Here is a 19,842-nt window from a genome sequence, read left to right as displayed (position 1 = left end):
ACATATTTGGCACACACACATTTGGTGGAGGGGCAGTAGGCTGCTACTGAAAAAGGCCTAGTGTCTTTATTGCAGCGCTATTAAATTGGTTGCCAAGTCACCCACAGAGACAAATTTAACCAGTTAGGTTCATAAACTCAGCAACAAAAAAAAAAATATCCCTTTTCCAGAACCTTGTCTTTCAAAGATATTTCGTAAAAATCAAAATAACTGCACAGATCTTCATTGTAAAGGGTATAAACACTGTTTCCCATGCTTGTTCAATGAACCATAAACAATTAATGAACATGCACCTGCGGAACAGTCGTTAAGACACTAACAGCTTACAGACGGTAGGCAATTAAGGTCACAGTTATGAAAACTTAGGACACTAAAGAGGCCTTTCTACTGACTCTGAAAAACACCAAAAGAAAGACGGGGTCCCTACTCATCTGGGTGAATGTGCCTTATGCATGCTGCAAGGAGGCATGAGGACTACACGTGGCCAGGGCAATAAATTGCAATGTCCGTACTGTGAGACAGAGGCTGGACTGAGGGCTTGTAGGCCTGTTGTAAGGCAGGTCCTCACCGGCAACAACGTCGCCTATGGGCACAAACGCACCGTCGCTGGACCAGACATGACGGGAAAAAGTGCTCTTCACTGACGAGTCGCGGTTTTGTCTCACCAGCGGTGGTTTGATTCGCTTTTATCGTCGAAATGAGTGTTACACTGAGGCCTGTACTCTGTAGCGGGATCGATTTGGAGGTGGAGGGTCCGTCATGGTCTGGGGCGGTGTGTCACAGCATCATCGGACTGAGCTTGCTGTCAGTGCAGGCAATCTCAACGCTGTGCGTTACAGGGACGACATCCTCCTCCCTTATGTGGTACCCTTCCTGCAGGCTCATCCTGACATGACACTCCGGCATGACAATGCAACCAGCCATACTGCTCGTTCTGTGCGTGATTTCCTGCAAGACAGGAATGTCAGTGTTCTGCCATGGCCAGCGAAGAGCCCGGACCTCAATCCCATTAAGCACGTTTGGGACCTGTTGGATCGGAGGGTGAGGGCTAGGGCCATTCCCCCCCGGTAATGTCCAGAAATGTATAGGTGCCTTGGTGGAAGAGTGGGGTAACATCTCACAACAAGAACTGGCAAATCTGGTGCAGTCCATGAGGAGGAGATGCACTGCAGTACTTAATGCAGCTGGTGGCCACACCAGATACTGACTGTTACTTTTGATTTTGACCCCCTTGTTCAGGGACACATTCAATTTCTGTTAGTCACATGTCTGTGGAACTTCTTCAGTTTATGTCTCAGTTGTTGAATCTTATGTTCATACAAATATTTACACATGTTAACTTTGCATTAAATAAACGCAGTTTACAGTGAGAGGACATTTCATTTTTGCTGAGTTTATATTCCATGGAATGCAGTCCAACATCTCTACAAATAGACTGTGTATGCTTTATATACCTATTCTAAGAAGCAGATAGAGAATTAAGATGAAATGCTCTATTGCAATTCTGATTATCAAGACAAATCACATTTTATTGGTCACATACACATGGTTAGCAGATGTTAATGCGAGTGTAGCAAAATGCTTGGGCTTCTAGTTCCGACCATGCAGTAATATCTAACAAGTAATCTAACAATTTCACAACTACCTTATTCATTCCTTACACTTGTGTGTGTGTAAGAATATGTACATATAAATATATGGATGAGTGATGGCCGAACGGCATAGGCAAGATGCAGTAGATGGTATAGAATAGAGTACAGTATATATATATATATATATATGGTGAGTAATGTAGGGTATGTAAACATTATATAAAGTGGCATTGTTTAAAGTGACTAGTGATATTTATTACATCCAATTTTTTGTTATTAAAGTGGCTAGATATGAGTCAGTATGTTGGCAGCAGCCACTCAATGTTAGTGATGGTTGTTTAACAGTCTGATGGCCTTGAGATTGAAAAACAGCTTCAGTCTCTTGGTCCCAGCTGATGCACCTGTACTGACCTCGCCTTCTGGATGATAGCGGGGTGAACAAGCAGTGGCTCGGGTGGTTGTTGTCCTTGATGGTCTTTTTGGCCTTCCTGTGACATCGGGTGGTGTAGGTGTCTTGGAGGGCAGGTAGTTTGCCCCCGGTGATGCGTTGTGCAGACCTCACTACCCTCTGGAGAGCCTTGCGGTTGAGGGTGGTGCAGTTACCGTACCAGGCGGTGATTCAGCCGACAGGATGCTCTCGACCGTGCATCTGTTAAAACCTGTTAGGGCTAGGGGACAGTATTGACACGGCTGGATAAAAAACATACCCGATTTAATCTGGTTACCACTCCTACCCAGTAACTAGAATATGCATATACTTATTACATATGGATAGAAAACACCCTACATTTTCTAAAACTGTTTGAATGGTGTCTGTGAGTATAACAGAACTCAAATGGCAGGTCAAAACCTGAGAGATTCCTTTACAGGAAGTGGCCTGTCTGACCATTTCTTGAACTTCTTTTCCATCTCTATCATTTACTAAGGATCTCTGCTCTAACGTGACACTTCCCACGTCGTCCATAGGCGCTCAGAGCCCGGGAAAAAACAGAATGTCGTCATTCCAGCCCCAGGCTGAAACACATTATCGCCTTTCTCAAGTGGCCGATCAAGGGACACTGGGCTTATGCGCGTGACCCGACCGCCCCCGCCTTTGGGATTTTTTCCTCTGTTTGCCGAAAAGGAGATTCCCTGTCGGAATATTATCGCTTTTCTACGAGAAAAATGTCGTAAAAATTGATTTTAAACAGCGGTTGACATGCTTCGAAGTACGGTAATGGAATATTTAGAATTTTATTGTCACGAATTGCGCCATGCGCGCGACACTTCTTTACTATTTCGGATAGTGTCTGGAACGCACGAACAAAACGCCGCTATTCGGATATAACGATGGATTATTTTGGACCAAACCAACATTTGTTATTGAAGTAGCAGTCCTGGGTGTGCATTCTGACGAAGACAACAAAAGGTAATCAAACTTTTATAATAGTAAATATGATTATGGTGAGTGCTAAACTTGCCGGGTGTCTAAATAGCGAGCCCGTGATGCCTGGGCTATGTACTTAGAATATTGCAAAATGTGCTTTCACCAAAAAACTATTTTAAAATCGGACATATCGAGTGCATAGAGGAGTTCTGTATCTATAATTCTTAAAATAATTGTTATGCTTTTTGTGAACGTTTATCGTGAGTAATTTAGTAAAATGTTAGCGAATTCCCCGGAAGTTTGCGGGGGGTATGCTAGTTCTGAACGTCACATGCTAATGTAAAAAGCTGGTTTTTGATATAAATATGAACTTGATTGAACAAAACATGCATGTATTGTATAACATAATGTCCTAGGGTTGTCATCTGATGAAGATCATCAAAGGTGAGTGCTGCATTTAGCTGTCTTCTGGGTGTTGGTGACATTATATGCTGGCTTGAAAAATGGGTGTCTGATTATTTCTGGCTTGGTACTCTGCTGACATAATCTAATGTTTTGCTTTCGTTGTAAAGCCTTTTTGAAATCGGACAGTGTGGTTAGATTAACGAGAGTCTTGTCTTTAAATAGCTGTAAAATAGTCATATGTTTGAGAAATTGAAGTAATAGGATTTTTAAGGTTTTGAAAATCGCGCCACAGGCTGCCAGTGGCTGTTACGTAGGTGGGACGCAAGCGTCCCACCTAGCCCATAGAGGTTAAAGTTTGAGTGTTTTTGGTGACAAGCCAAATTTCTTCAGCCTCCTGAGGTTGAAGAGGCACCTTCTTCACCACGCTGTCTGTGGGGGTGGACCATTTCAGTTTGTCTGTGATGTGTACGCCGAGGAACTTAAAACTTTCCACCTTCACTACTGTCCCGTCGATGTGGATAGGGGGGGTGCTCTCTCTGCTGTTTCCTGAAGTCCACGATCATCTCCTTTGTTTTGTTGACGTTGAGTGCGAGGTTGTTTTCTTCACACACTCCCAGGGCCCTCACCTCCTCCCTGTAGGCCGTCTTGTCGTTGTTGGTAATCAAGCCCACCACTGTTGTGTCGTCTGCAAACTTGATGATTGAATTGGAAGCGTGCATGGCCACGCAGTCATGGGTGAACAGGGAGTACAGGAGAGGGCTGAGAACGCACCCTTGTGTGGCCCCAGTGTTGAGGATCAGCGGGGTGGAAATGTTGTTTCCTACCCTCACCACCTGAGGGCGGCCCGTCAGGAAGTCCAGGACCCAGTTGCACAGGGCGGGGGTCGAGACCCAGGGTCTCAAGCTTAATGACGAGTTTGGAGGGTACTATGGTGTAGTTGATGAACAGCATTCTTACATAGGTATTCCTCTTGTCCAGATGGGATAGGGCAGTGTGATTGCATCGTCTGTGGACCTATTGGGGCGGTAAGCAAATTGGAGTGGGTCTAGGGTGTCAGGTAGGGTGGAGGTGATATGGTCCTTGACTAGTCTCTCAAAGCACTTCAAGATGACGGAAGTGAGTGCTACGGGGCGATAGTCGTTTAGCTCAGTTACCTTAGCTTTCTTGGAAACAGGAATAATGGTGGCCATCTTGAAGCATGTGGGAACAGCAGACGGATAGAGATTGATTGAATATGTCCATAAACACACCAGCCAGCTGGTCTGGGTCTGCTCTGAGGACGCGGCTAGGGATGCCGTCTGGGCCGGCAGACTTGCGATGGTTAACATGTTTAACTCATGTTGGCTGTGGTGAAGGAGTGTCCGCAGGGTTTGGGAGCGGGCCGTGTCGGTGGCACTGTATTGTCCTCAAAGCGAGAAGTTGTTTAGTTTGTCTGGGAGCAAATTTGAAAATACAAATGTTGTTGACAAATGGAAACATGTTTGTACCAAGGCAATAGGTAAATTAGCCAAAGTACATGTTAGATCTCTTTAGCAAAGTATGGGTGGCATGAGTAATGTGATGCCATGGATACAATAACAATGAGTTCCATCTCAAACTGGAAACATTAACATCATTCTGGAAGACCTGAACTCTACCCTTTATGAAACAAGCAGTATTTATCTGTCCTGAATATGAATATAATGAAAGTTGTCTTTCTACATGTGCACGCTCTCATGCCGTAGACAGTAAGACAAGGATTATGCCATCGAACACACCGACAAGGAGAACACTAGGATAGCCCGTCCACAAATATCACAGCGCGGAGGGGAAACTCTTCAAGGCAGTGCTGCTAAAATGTATTGATTATATTAGAGTACACGTGATGTATCCGAGTGCCAACTGTAATTTAGAGCGATTTCCTAGCAAAGGCCCTGCAAATTAATTTAACTGGTCACCTGCTGCTCCCACGTACACCCAGCAGCAGACTCGTGTGGCTGCACTGGTCAGCCATCCAGCCCAACTTGAAACAATGGGAGTCATCAATGAGTTTACGTCCCAAATGGCACCCTATCCCCTTTCTAGTGCAATACTTTTGACCAGGGTCCATAGGGTAGTGCACTACTTTTGACCAGGTTCCATATACTGTAGCTATAGAGAGAATAGGGTACCATTTAGGACGCAGCCGAGAGAGAAGCATTTGTGCTCGGCGCACCCCCTGACGCTAGTTAAAGTACAATCGATCAGTAATTTAAATGCTCTTTTTCAAATCAAAATCGTATTTAATGCGAGTGTTAGCGAAATGCTTGTGCTTCGAGTTCCGACTGTACTATAGATGTAGCCCGGGTCTCTGATCAAACTTTAACATGTTTCCCCGTCTCTATAAAACACTATATTGACTGGGCTTTTCCTTTTAAGGTTTTATTGATGAGGGCCGGGTTTATAACAAATGCGTAGGGTGTCGGGGGAAGGGTCCTGATCTGCACTTTTATGTTACTTGACAGCATCAAACTAGACACTGTAGCCGAGACAGTGACTAACATTAGGTAACTAATGTAAAGTAATTGCTGACTCTGCCACTGAGCCAAAGAGGGCAGGCTGTTTAGAATGACCTCAAAGGGGGTTTCACTTTAGCCACAGCACCCAATGGAAATCTATAGTATTGGTACAGGATGCATCTTAGATTTAGTCAAGTCTATTTTGGTCAGCATGAGATGCACTTCTGAGATAGCACTGTGGCCACAATGGTGAAATTGATTATTTTTCCCCCCCTATAGTGTTTCCAAGAAGAGGATTTTATTTTTGTTACCCTCAACAAAAATTTAAATGCATAATTTACTACAAAAATACATGCTCAAATACGTTTGATATTAAAAAAATAAACCATGTATACAATATATAATCATTTACGTTAGAGCTTGATTGAGAGGACTTTTGTTTAGTTTAGCTAGACATTGCATAGTTGAACAAATTTAGAGGTCATAATGACTGCAGTAGTACTGGCCAATGCACGGATACACATGCAGTTCTGGCTTTACTGTAAGAATCACTATGAACTGTGATGTTCTTTTATCCAGGCAAAATGTAAAGCAAAGAGAACCACTATAATCTGGAAACGGTAAGTGATCAGTTCTACTCTGAACCTCTCCAGTTTAAAAATGGTCAGGTCTCAAACTTTAAAAGAACCACCAGAACAGGAAATCAGCATTTGATAGTCGTATAACTGGTACAGTTCTCTTCCCACCGGGATCAAACTGTGACAAAGTCTTGCCAGTTAATCTCAATAGAAAGTAGTGTCTGCAGACACACTAATCTGAACCAGGATTAAAATGTCCACATGGATGTAAAAGCCCTGTATTTGCTAATCTCTTAACCTTAAAATGTAATTATTGAAGGTCTGTACAGGATTTGAATGAATGACAAATACCTTAGCTCAGCAACAAACTGAATGATCTCTGTGATAAGGTCATCTTACCAATGATACACATGTTAATGAGTTGGGTGTTTTACAACATATTAATAATTATCTTGTCAACTTGGCACAGTTACATTAGCTACTTCTCACTTGCGGGTACTAATTTAACAAGATGCAACTCATTAAGAATTGAGATTACTCCATGACTCAATCATACTTCCCAATGATTTCCTCTAAAATACTGTACATTCAAGTTGTACTTTTATTACAAGAAGTATTACATAATTACATGTTTTACATTAATTAGTCTGCGATGTTACATTGTTAAGTTGGACATCAACACCTTATTTGCCATTTTGTAATAAAGAAAATAAGAAACATTTGGTCAGTAAGAATAATTTGTTGGTCACTCGTCAGTTACGAAAAAAGTCCTTTGTTCTTTTTGGTTTTCTTTGTACAGGCCAAAGAACCTGAACCTCTTGGTAGTTCAGCCCAGTCCGGTAGTTTTCTCTTCGCCGGCTGGCTGACATTCTGTGGAGAGATGAACAAGTATCGACAACAATGAGTCCACTCTTGGTCGATAGTTATTGTTCGCTCCACTGAAAACTAGCAAAGCTCTACGCTGACTGAGTGACCTTTCTCTATCCCCAGCGCTTCTCCCCGCCTCCGGCCGCGCCCCAGCGCTTCTCCCCGCCTCCGGCCGCGCCCCAGAATAGGGAAACCCTGGTCTACCAGGTGGGCACACGACATCTTAATTACATAATCCTCTGGTGGTAAACTGGTTCTGGTTGAGATGTCATATAACCAGTTTACAACCAACTGGTCTCTATTACAACCAGGTAAAATATTTCATGACTTTGCGGAAAATACATCAAATCTTCGTTATTGTAAAGACGCCTTTTTCATAAAAAAGACGTGAGCCAAACATCCCTATCAAACCAATATACAACCCGTTTTCCCTTTCAAGTTATCATCATCAACCTACTAAATGTAAACTTCACACTTGTTCTGGCAATGTTCTGGTATTGAGAGCTTCACCAGCTGTCATGTAAAATATGGAAAGGTACTTCAGGGAGAAAACTGCTGTAAAGTTATTACGGAGATCATGTAGGAGAAAGCTCTGGTGGGTCTTTCTTAAATTGAGTGTTTGTCTGCAGAATTGGTCCCAGTTGTTGCATCAAATTCACAGTTCTTTAGTCAAATAAAATCACATTCCATCTTTCACTCCGGTTCTTTCCGCCTGAATTGAGTTGTATTGGTGCTAAATGGATGGATGAATGCAATTAACTTTTTTTCCCCTCGATTTTATATTTCCATAGAACCGTTGTGCTTTACATTTCCCAGCTTTTATTATTTGTTGTAAGAAATGTCCTCTATAAATCAAATTAGATTTGAAGTAACTTCTAAAATGCGTATTTAACACCCATTAAAAGTATGTGCTGTTAATATAATTAACAAAAACAGCCATTTTTTTATTTTATTTATAACCTTTATACGAACAAAATGTTTTATGGTGAGGCTTGTGGTGTCTCCTCCTGAAGCTAGACAGAGATTAGAAGGAGGAGCTCTGGTGAATAAACCACACTGGATGAGGAGTCCGACCTACAGTACGTGACCTATTGGTTGGGTAAATAGAGACACCATGCAGCCGATAACACTGCTCTTACTGAAACTAAGGGGTCCTCAGTGACTCTCTATCTCAAGTCAGAGATCCAAAAATGCTTAGAAGCCCACAATGACTTAAGCTTAAAAATCAAGGTTGAGGAATGCATGCAAACCTCAGACAATAAATCCCCCATCTGTGACACCTCTGATATATACTGAGTTCTAGAAACAAAGCTGACGTATTAGTGTCCTGGTCCTGTGGTTGAAAAGAAAACAAGCTGGTGTCAGAACAACTGTATAAAGGCTATATGAGAAATATATCTCTTGGGCACACAGCATGATAAAAACAGGATCTGGACTTCAATCTATTTGACGGGCATGTTATAATGAAGTATAGGAAATATGTACCAGCACAGATTTGTAACGTCCAAATGTGCCGAGAGACAATAATCCATGGCTAGACTGCTACAATCGGTTGGACCTGGCAACTAAACTGGACTTCCAAGATCCTCCTTTGGTCTAGAGTCCGCAGTCCATTGTATGTCTATGTGAGTCTCATGCACGCAGCTGCATCAATACAAGACACACAAGCGTGCTATCCAACATCGGATTACCATCCATCACAATTCCTCCTAAGCCATTTATCTGACCCCTCTAAATGTCATTTCCTTGAGGAGAGCGTTTTTTTGTTGTTGGTCTCACTCAATCTCATTGGTGCTAAATCTTTAGTGACCTCACCGCCGCCGCTCGGTGAAGGGGAGAACGAATCCGGCTGGTGATCTATTTAGAGGGAGCTCTAATGCACATATTGATCTACAGGTTACCATGAATAGGAGGCACAGTGGAACGTGTGGAGAAGGTGGAAAAAATAAAGCTTTCAAGTACACATTCACATCAACAATGAATGATTGAGGGTTTTTCTTTGATATGAAACACTGATAAAAAAAAAAGAAAACTCAAATTGATCATGGTGAAGAAATTCAGTCAGTTGTGGAGAGACAGACATAACTCAACAGTCTGCTGTCCTCTGCAGCCTGTTCTGTCCACACCTGGTCCCAGCTCCTGACCACTGCAGCCTGGTCCCAGCTCCTGACCACTGCAGACTGTGCTGACCACTGCAGCCTGGTCCCAGCTCCTGACCACTGCAGCCTGTGCTGACCACTGCAGCCTGGTCCCAGCTCCTGACCACTGCAGCCTGTGCTGACCACTGCAGCCTGGTCCCAGCTCCTGACCACTGCAGCCTGTGCTGACCACTGCAGCCTGGTCCCAGCTCCTGACCACTGCAGCCTGTGCTGACCACTGCAGCCTGGTCCCAGCTCCTGACCACTGCAGCCTGTGCTGACCACTGCAGCCTGGTCCCAGCTCCTGACCACTGCAGCCTGTGCTGACCACTGCAGCCTGGTCCCAGCTCCTGACCACTGCAGCCTGTGCTGACCACTGCAGCCTGGTCCCAGCTCCTGACCACTGCAGCCTGTGCTGACCACTGCAGCCTGGTCCCAGCTCCTGACCACTGCAGACTGTGCTGACCACTGCAGCCTGGTCCCAGCTCCTGACCACTGCAGCCTGGTCCCAGCTCCTGACCACTGCAGCCTGGTCCCAGCTCCTGACCACTGCAGCCTGGTCCCAGCTCCTGACCACTGCAGCCTGGTCCCAGCTCCTGACCACTGCAGCCTGGTCCCAGCTCCTGACCACTGCAGCCTGGTCCCAGCTCCTGACCACTGCAGCCTGGTCCCAGCTCCTGACCACTGCAGCCTGGTCCCAGCTCCTGACCACTGCAGCCTGGTCCCAGCTCCTGACCACTGCAGCCTGGTCCCAGCTCCTGACCACTGCAGCCTGGTCCCAGCTCCTGACCACTGCAGCCTGGTCCCAGCTCCTGACCACTGCAGACTGTTCTATCCACACCTGGTCCCAGCTCTTGACCACTGCAGACCCTCGCCACAGCAGGGGTGTCCTATGACCTTTAACCCACGAGTCCCACCGCGACGCTGGCGCCATTTGGACTTCTAACCCCTTTTAAACATTGTGTGTTTGAGCTAAAGAGGGCTGAGCCAGAGCAGTGTTTATGAGACAAGGGCGGGTCCCCGAAGGGGACCGGGTCTTTTCACAAAAACGTCTGTAGAATTCGAATGGTTTGAGCTACAAACTATTAAAAAGCTATGAAAAAGCTGAGACTCACAAACACACGTTTTGCTATATAAGAGTCATTATGGTAAGGGGTTCAAAAAAGGGAAATCATATACTGTAATAAGTTGCTGTCAAACTCCACACAGTAGTCGGATATTAATTTCCCCACAGAGCAAACAATTTCTGTACTTACAGCCTTCTATAAATTCATTTATCAGGTTTTTGCTTTGGCGGACTTCATTTAAAAAAAAATGATATTTGTCCATAAAACGCATGACTGCAACAGTTTATAATCAAATAGTGCTATGTTGTACTTGTAGCCCTGGTTGTCCTGAACAGGACATGGTACAACAATTCATAGTGAGGCTAAATATAAGGACTGGACATGCAGATAAATGAAAGTCCGATAAATGAAAAGCCGATTTTTGCAGGGGTATCGGGACTGATAGGGTTAAAGGAGGTCAAAGGGCGTTCAAGATGCTCCCGCTGAGCGCTGACTCTAGGACAGAGGTTAACCGTAAACCAGCTCCAGGCAAAGCCAGGGCACACTCATCTCGTTAGACAGGGGACACAGCGTTTCCATCAATCCTCCCGTGTGGGATTAGCGAGAGCCAAGGGTCACGACCCTCTGGAGAACGTCACAAATAAACAAAGCCCTTTGTGGCGAATAACAATTAACTCTGCATTAACCAGAGGGTCTATGTGTTCGCCTGACTGGGGCGGGTGGACATCCTGCTGTGGGCTCATCTGGCGCAGATCTGTTATTGTTTTGGATTTATGGTGAATTCCTGCATGTCAGGGCACAAGATCACCACCCGTGTCATCAGGGAGATCTCTTAAGTTGCACGCAATCGTCGGTATTAAACAGCTCTCAAACTATCTGCTCTGTTGCGCTGTGAAAACCACACCTGGAGGATGGCAGGGGTCTAAGTAAGATGAACCAGTGGCGACCATCTTATCACTACAACTGTGTGACGGTATTTCTAGTCACACTGCCAGCCGGACACCAGAATGACTACAAAACGACTAGTTAGTGTATGCATAATGCATCATTTCAGTGGGTCAATGACATGACTTCCCTTTCTATTGAGGACTTTAAACTGCAGGAGTGGGTGAGATAGTAATACCTTCCATCAAGCCCAATTCTATCTGGATTTATGCTAATGAGTTCAGCTCCATCCAATTGTATGTGGAAATGAGGACCTTAGTGTGGACACCCTGGGAAGAGAGATCAACAGCTGAACGAGAGCACTGGCGGTGACCTAGAGAGCTCCACACACTAGAAGTACAGACTGGAAGCACAGACTGGAAGTACAGACTGGAAGTACAGACTGGAAGTACAGACTGGAAGCTGTTGCACAGTTTTCCCAGGGTTTTGAAAAGGCTTACTGAGTAGTTTCTTTAATGCAGGGAAAGGGATTTTTGGGAGCCAGTTATTAAAGTTGATGGAAGCCTGATGCTGATGAGAGCAGATATTTAACCTCCTCTGCTTTATTGATGATTAAATCCACAGTTAATGTCTTAAAAAGTGATCCATTGAAAATAATACGTATTCATCGTCTTGGTTGAAATGTAAGAAATATTTTTGTTATATCATCACGTACCCCACACATTGACACTTGTTATATTTGTGAATCAAATGTGTCTATTTTGCTAAAAATAATAGGTCTGGTACATCGTTTCATATCGTGAGTGAAATCCACTTTTTCTAGGCTGAGAAAACACAACAGAAAATCAATAACTTATACCTGAGGGGGGGAGTCACTGAAGAGTTCCTGTGTGTCCTCATCCAGCGGCTCCTGGTTCCAGGATGCCAGCTTCACTGCACTGGTCTGGGGGACAGCCTTGGTGGCTGCAGTAAGAGCCTTAGGGGCAAGGACATACTCTGGGATGGGACCCACTTCCTACCAGGGAGAGAGAGAAGACAACACCATCTTTAGTAGGAGACACATTGACTGAGACATACTGCAAATAATGTTAGTCCACAAATGCAGATAGGTTTCTGCAGAGGTGTATTGGTGTAAAAAGTACAGGCTAGTTTTAAATCAGTTTTTGTTAGCTGAACATTACCTCTGGCATTGGAAGATCCCTGAACAGGTCATCCTCTTCCATACTCATCTCCATCTCGTCTGGGAGTCCGACTGCTGACCAACCGACCGGTTGGGCTGGGGATGGCTCCACTGGGGCTGGCTGGGCTGGGGGTGGCTCCACTGGGGCTGGCTGGGCTGGGGATAGCTTGATGGGGGCTGGCTGGGCTGGGGCTTTTTCTGTCCTCACTGGCTTGTGGAAGGAAGGTTCTCTCACCGGTTTGTCCTGGAAGAAACACACAAATGAAGTGCCTACTTAGTGCTAATGAATGATGTCACATATGACTTCCATTAGGAGCTAGTATTTACAACTGCAACGAAATCCTACCCAAACTGACAGTGTTAAATGTCACTATGAGCCACTAACATGGACTCAAAAGCAACGAGGGAGATGACTCCCATGTAGAAGAGGACCAGTGGTGTGAAAAACCTCTCAAGCTGCTTTCACATCTGGAGAGGAGAGTGGGGATAGGCTGGGCAGTGGGGCTGAGGACAGGGGCCAGGCTGGGTCATGAAGCTTGGCTGGGGCATGGGGCCGGGCTTGTCGTGCTGCGTCAGCCTTTAAGGAAATAGGTCCCCTGTAGTAATCAGTCTGAGAGGAAGGCACCAGATGTCAGCCTTTAAAGCCTGTCCCCTTAATGGGGACTAGAGCAGCCTGAGAGATTGGGCTCTGCACTGACAAGAGTGGCCATAGAGGGAGAGGAGGAGAGAGAGGGGGAGGAGAAGAGAGAGTGGGGAAAGAGGGAAAAGAGAGCGAAGGAGCGTGTACAGGGAGAGAGAGATAAAGAGACTATAGTGCACAACTTCAGGGCTGGAGACATCATTATGCCTTCACATTGGTGGAGTTATCAACCACACTGAGAAATTAACCGTCACGCAGGTGTATTTGAAAGGCATACATCAGCTGAGAAGGCTGTGTCACGAGCACAATCTGAATATAAAATGAAATAAATCCATGGTGAATTATGTAGTAACACTTATTGCACACAAAGTGAGTCCATGCAACTTGTGACGCACTTTGTTTTTTATTATCCTGAACTAATTTAGGCTTGCCGTAACAAAGGGGTTGAATACTTATTGACAAGACATTTCAGCTTTCATTTTATTTGTAAACATTTCTCCAAACATAATTCCACTTTGACATTATGGGGTATTGCGTGTAGACCAGTGGCACAAAATCTCTATTTAATAAATGTTCAATTCAGACTGTAACACAACAAAATGTGGAAAAAGTCAGGAGGTGTGTATACTTTAAGGCACTGTAGATAGATAGTAGCGTCGTTCATAAGGAGTAGTGATATGTACATCAAATGACAGCTACATTCTGGGCTTGATAATAAGGATTAATAAAGTAGCTGACATAAGCCCATTTCTAATCAGAAAGTACGATCCGTGCTGACGTACAGGGGAGAGAGACCCTCATGAGAGAGACTTATACCTGTTGGAACCCAACGAAGGAGAAATAAACCGAGGGAATACAGTCGTGTAACGCTTCAATCACAACGATAGCATCATTGCATTTTGGTACACCAGATGGTCTGGGGCGGTGTGTCACAGCATCATCAGACTGAGCTTGTTGTCATTGCAGGCAATCTCAACGCTGTGCGTTACAGGGAAGACATCCTCCTCCCTCATGTGGTACCCTTCCTGTAGGCTCATCCTGACATGACCCTCCAGCATGACAATGTCACCAGCCATACTGCTCGTTCTGTGCGTGATTTCCTGCAAGACAGGAATGTCAGTGTTCTGCCATGGCCAGCGAAGAGCCCGGATCTCAATCCCATTGAGCACGTCTGGGACCTGTTGGCTCGAAGGGTGAGGGCTAGGGCCATTCCCCACAGAAATGTCTGGGAACTTGCAGGTGCCTTGGTGGAAGAGTGGGGTAACATCTCGCAGCAAGAACTGGCAAATCTGGTGCAGTCCAATAGGAAGAGCTGCACTGCAGTATTTAATGCAGCTGATGGCCACACCAGATACTGACTGTTACTTTTGATTTTGACCCCCCCTTGTTCAGGGACACATTATTCCATTTGTGTTAGTCACATGTCTGTGGAACTTCTTCAGTTTATGTCTCAGTTGTTGAATCGTGTTAAACAAATATTTACACATGTTAAGTTTGCTGAAAATAAACACAGTTGACAGTGAGAGGATTTATTTATTTTTTGCTGATTTTAATCACAATTTTGGACCCCCTCCCCCCCAATCATCTCAAAATTGATTGTTTTTGACCGTTTGGAAGTAACATTTTTTTCCTCCCACATCAGCGATGCAGCGCACCTCGCAAAACGTGATTGCTATCCTTGTTATGAAATCATCAACTTTACCCTGTATATCTAAAAATGACCAGGAACACTGATTGTTTACCAAAACTATTTCAGATGGTGAACCTGAACAATCTAAATCAAATCTATTGTAAGCCCCGTTCAGCAGGTATAGCCAGATGAGTTTTTTTTTTTATTCTGGTAAAAACACCATTTCCAACAGCGCCTAAGTCATGTGATAGTTTTGTTGTCACAACTAATAAAGCCGTATATCATACAAGCCATTTTAGCATTTGAATGCTGAAGGTAAAGAGCAGATGTGCAAGATCAGGCCACATGAGATGTTTTCAGAAGGCAGAACGTAATATGAGCAACGACTGTTAGTGAACCGGCGATTCGTAACGTTTGAATCGATTTCCTGACCGATGCATGCTACATTTGGATCGGTTTGTGGTCCGTGGACCGATGCACTAGTATCTTAAATACTTTAATCTGGGACCGATGCGTATTGGTGAATCGTTACATCCCTAGATAAAAGCGTCTGCTAATTGACAGATATAACAAAAATCTTATATTGACCTCTGGTTCTATCCAGGTGAGCTCAGGCTGCTGTAGGCTGGTGGAAACAGCAGGTGGCGCCGTGGGCATCCCCTGTCTCTGCAGCAGCTCCACAGTCAACTGGATGAGGAAGGTGCTGATGTCGTCGGGGACTCTGGCTCGAATGGCCTTGATGTCACTGAGGTCTGGGGAAAGAGGGGTTAGTCGAGAGCGACAAGGTTTGTCAGTGGGGAGAGAGGGGTGCTCAAGTAGAGAAAGAAAATAGAATTAGACTGCCTGTGTTAATGTAGCCGAAGCGTCTCATAGTAGAAGTACAGATCTAGGATTGGTTTCACCTTTTACATCATATTGAAAAAGAGGGGAAACCTGATCCAAGATCAGCACTCCTACTCAGGAGTTTTTTCTGATGTGGGAAATCTGCTGGCCCTAAACCATGTCGGGACGTGATAAGATTGTTTATCTTGGTAAATAAAAGTTTAATGTAGCCTGGGTCAGTCTGCTTCTGCCCCTTCACAAGACAACAATGGAGTTGGCAAGAGCATAAACAGATCTGGGACCAGGCTACAGGAGGAGACAACAGATCTGGGACCAGGCTAGTGTTTAATGCAGTTTTTCTCAACCTAGATGAGACTTTGAGATCTAATTTTGAGCGATACAGGAAGTGATATGTTCGTACCAGAGTTGACAGGGTGTGACTGGATGATGTGGCTGATGGTAGTTCGTATGGCGGTTGTTAGACCAGCTCTCTCTGTGTCCAGTGGGTAGTTTGCCCTGAAGGCCTGGATCAGCTGAGTTTCTAGCACAGCAACGGGTAAACTGCGCACATCAGACACCTGCCTCTGAACACAACACACACATATCTTTAAGAACAACACATTACATGCCTATAATGCTCATAATGGACGGTGTCAGTTGAGGAGCACAGTAGGTGGAAATTGAGGTCAGGTCTGTGCACCTAAATCGTCCATCGTCCTCAATGTCCAGATATATGCATGTTAGTGGTGGTATGAATATAGCCTGGTTCCTCTCTAGGTTTCTTCCGAGGTTTTGGCCTTTCTAGGGAGTTTTTCCCGAGCCACCGTGCTTCTACACCTGCATTGCTTGCTGTTTGGGGTTTTAGGCTGGGTTTCTGTACAACACTTTGAGAGATCAGCTGATGTAAGAAGGGCTATATAAATAAATTTGATATGAATATCAAATTTGAATACAGCCCTAAAATGAAAATACATATATTTTTTATTACACCATAGTGTATATATATGTATTTTCATTTTAGGGCTGTATTCAAATTTGATATTCATATCAAATTTATTTATATAGCCCTTCTTACATACTGGCCTGGTTTGACTTCCACCATAGTTGCAGAAACTGTAGGAGAAAGGCTCATGTAGAAAGACTCATTGTGAAAAGATCCCCTATTGAAATAAATAAAAGCAGACGGCCATTTCATGTAGCCAGGACTAAACAGGGCTCTCTAACCATGCTCTTGCCCTCCTCCTGGAACAGTCTGTAGGTGATGGCAATACTGTTGGGTAGAGAGGAGGACCTCCCGGTCACCGCCCCCCTAACACTCTCTGGACCTGGGGCTGCAGCTTGAGTCGAGGAGTCCACCTGGACAACAGACAAGATTTTAAGACATTGTTGAACAACACACTGTACAAATACCAGCCAATGTGTTGTTTGCCATGTTGTTGGTAGTAGGATCTGGGAAAACACATTTAGAAACAAGTAATGAGACCAATTGTTATGATCATGTAGGATTAACTTGGTTTATGATAGTTGAATCATAGTCAATTATGGACATGACTTACTTTCAAGTTGTGAAGCTCACAGAAACTTGTTATGGTTTTGAGGAGGGGTGTAAGCATGCTGGACTTTGCCTCAGACACACCATCCACCTGCTTCAGACTGGACACAGTGCACGGCCTGCAAAACACCAACGCCATCATCAACTAGCAAACAGTACACTGAATATATTTACTATTTTCCATTTAAGGATTATAAAAAAAAAATATTTGAGATTATTACTCACTAGTAGTTATTTTAATACAGCAGCATGTTAAATGATAATTACATATCAGTATGAACACAGATCTGGCTATGACCTGTTTGACCACCAGCTTTGTTAACCTGCATATGTTTGTTTACCAGTCAAATGTTTGGGCACACCTACTCATTCAAAGGTTTTTCTTTTTACACATTGTAAAATAATAGTGAAGACATCAGAACTAAGAAATAACACACATGGAATCATGTAGTAACCAATTTTTTTTTTTTTTTTTTTTAAAGTGTTAACCAAATCAAAATATATTTTATATTTGAGATTCTTCAAAGTAGCCACCCTTTGCCTTGAGGACCACTTTGCACTCTTGGAATTCTCTCAACCAGTTTCGTGAGTTAGTCACCTGGAATGTATTTCAATGAACAGGTGTGCCTTGTTAAAAGTTAATTCGTGGAATTTCTTTCCTTCTTAATGCGTTTGAGCTAATCAGTTGTGTTGTGACAAGGTAGGGTGGTATACATTACATAGCCCTATTTGGTAAAAGACCAAGTCCATATTTTGGCAAGAACATCTCAAATAGGCAAAAAGAAACGACAGTCCATCATTACTTTAAGAACTTTGAAAGTTTCTTCACGTGCAGTCGCAAAAACCATCAAGCGCTATGATGAAACTGCCTCATGAAGACCGCCACAGGAAAGGAAGACCCAGAGTTACCTCTTCTGCAGAGGATAAGTTCATTAGCGTTACCAGCCTCAGAAATTGCAGCCCAAATAAATGCTAGAGTTCAAGTAACATCTCAACATCAACTGTTCAGAGGAGACAGCGTGAATCAGGCCTTCATGGTTGAATTGCTGCAACAACAAAAAAACACTACCAATAAGAAGAGACTTGCTTTGGCCAAGAAACACAAGCAATGGACATTAGACCGGTGGAAATCTGTCCTTAAATCTGCGATTTTTGGTTCCAACTGCCGTGTATTTATGAGACGCAGAGTAGGTTAACGGATCATCTCCGCATGTGTGGTTCCCACCATGAAGCATGGAGGAGGTGGTGTGATGCTGTGGGGTTGCTTTGCTAGTGACACTGCCAGAGATTTACTTACAATTCAAGGCACACTTAACCAGCATGGCTACCACAGCATTCTACAGCGATACACCATCCCATCTGGTTTGCGCTTAGTGGGACTATCATTTGTTTTTTAACAGGACAATGACCTAACACACCTCCAGGCTGTGTAAGGGCTATGTAACCAAGAAGGAGGGTGATGAGTGCAGCATCAGATAACCTGGCCTCCACAATCACCCAACCGCAAACCCAACCGAGATGGTTTGGGATGAGTTGGACCGCAGAGTGAAGGAAAAGCAGCCAACAAGTGCTCAGCATATGTGGGAACTCCCGCAAGACTGTTGGAAAAGCATTCCTCATGAAGCTGGTTGAGAGAATGCCAAGAATGTGCAAAGCTGACATGAAGGCAAAGGGTGGCTACTTTCAAGAATCTAAAATATATTTTGATTTGTTTAACACTTTTTTGGTTTCTACATGATTCCATGTGTTATTTCATAGTTTTGATGTCTTCACTACAATGTAGAAAATAGTACAAATTTAAGAAAAACCCTTAAACGAGTAGGTGTGTCCAAACTTTTGACTGGTACTGTACATGTCCCACTAAATTCAAGACTAATTATGACTACCGACTCCTGAAAAGTGAACAAGACGAAGTGAGTCACCATACATGAAGGCAGACCCCCATCAACCCACTACCTCATCTTGGCCATATCCAGAAGGATTTTGTTGGTGGCCAGTATGGCCGGTGGGATGTCCTTCTCACTGGCCAGTTTCTGTCGTTCAGCAACCAGCTTGGCGTACAACACCGTCTATGGAACAACAAATTACAGAGATATTTACAAGAGAGGAACATCAGCAAGAACCAACAAATTATGACATGTAATGCAATGAGCTATAGGCAGCATACGAGAAGCCTGCTTTTCTTTTTAATCCTATCTGGAATTACAGTACACGGACCATGAAACGAGATGCTCTGCAAGATCACATTTCACAGCATACATTTCTATGGGAGGCAGCACATTGATGGGGACTTACATACAAGATCATTGTCCATAATAAGTAAGTGTTCTCCATATTATTTATTTTGTATTATTTTCTTATGTCTGCCAGTCTTTGTGCAAATGTGATGTGTGTCACTGTACTTTGTCTTGTAATTGATGCAATCGAATTACCTTTTGGGGACAATAACGATTTATTGAATTGACTAGTTTCATCAAATAGAGTGCATCTTAAAAAGGGAGAATGGATTATTGTTCTGTTGACTCTACCTGCAGTTCAAGCTCTCTGGCGGAGATGGGGGCTGGCTGTGGTTTGGACACCGCTACCTGGGTCAACAACTTGGTTGGCGTCCTGTCACAAAAAATATGTGACGAAAAGCCATCA

General features: G+C 44.0%; 1 protein-coding gene across 7 annotated transcripts in view; it reads right to left on the bottom strand.

Moving 5' to 3' along the window:
- Nucleotides 1–7,001: 7,001 nt before the first annotated feature.
- The window catches only part of wrn (WRN RecQ like helicase), a 40,504-nt gene continuing 27,663 nt past the window's right edge, over nucleotides 7,002–19,842 (bottom strand). For 6 of the 7 annotated variants that reach the window (XM_014144381.3, XM_014144371.3, XM_045693579.2 and 3 more), the window contains exons 28-36: nucleotides 19,728–19,809; nucleotides 19,156–19,268; nucleotides 17,204–17,318; nucleotides 16,872–17,003; nucleotides 16,069–16,231; nucleotides 15,414–15,577; nucleotides 12,557–12,799; nucleotides 12,235–12,390; nucleotides 7,002–7,288 (exon numbers count right to left, since the gene is read on the bottom strand). In XM_014144381.3, the coding sequence (XP_013999856.3) occupies nucleotides 7,175–7,288; nucleotides 12,235–12,390; nucleotides 12,557–12,799; nucleotides 15,414–15,577; nucleotides 16,069–16,231; nucleotides 16,872–17,003; nucleotides 17,204–17,318; nucleotides 19,156–19,268; nucleotides 19,728–19,809 (1,282 nt within the window). In that variant the 3' untranslated portion in view covers nucleotides 7,002–7,174. The remainder of the gene's footprint in view (nucleotides 7,289–12,234; nucleotides 12,391–12,556; nucleotides 12,800–15,413; nucleotides 15,578–16,068; nucleotides 16,232–16,871; nucleotides 17,004–17,203; nucleotides 17,319–19,155; nucleotides 19,269–19,727; nucleotides 19,810–19,842) is intronic. The other variant, XM_082956596.1, reaches the window with a different exon arrangement.

This window comes from Salmo salar, chromosome 01 (genome assembly GCF_965601325.2).
Source record: "Salmo salar chromosome 01, fSalSal1, whole genome shotgun sequence".
In the NCBI taxonomy this organism is placed as follows: Eukaryota; Metazoa; Chordata; class Actinopteri; order Salmoniformes; family Salmonidae; genus Salmo; species Salmo salar.
Note: the sequence above shows the minus strand (reverse complement) of the source record. Positions and strands in the feature narration are given on the sequence as shown.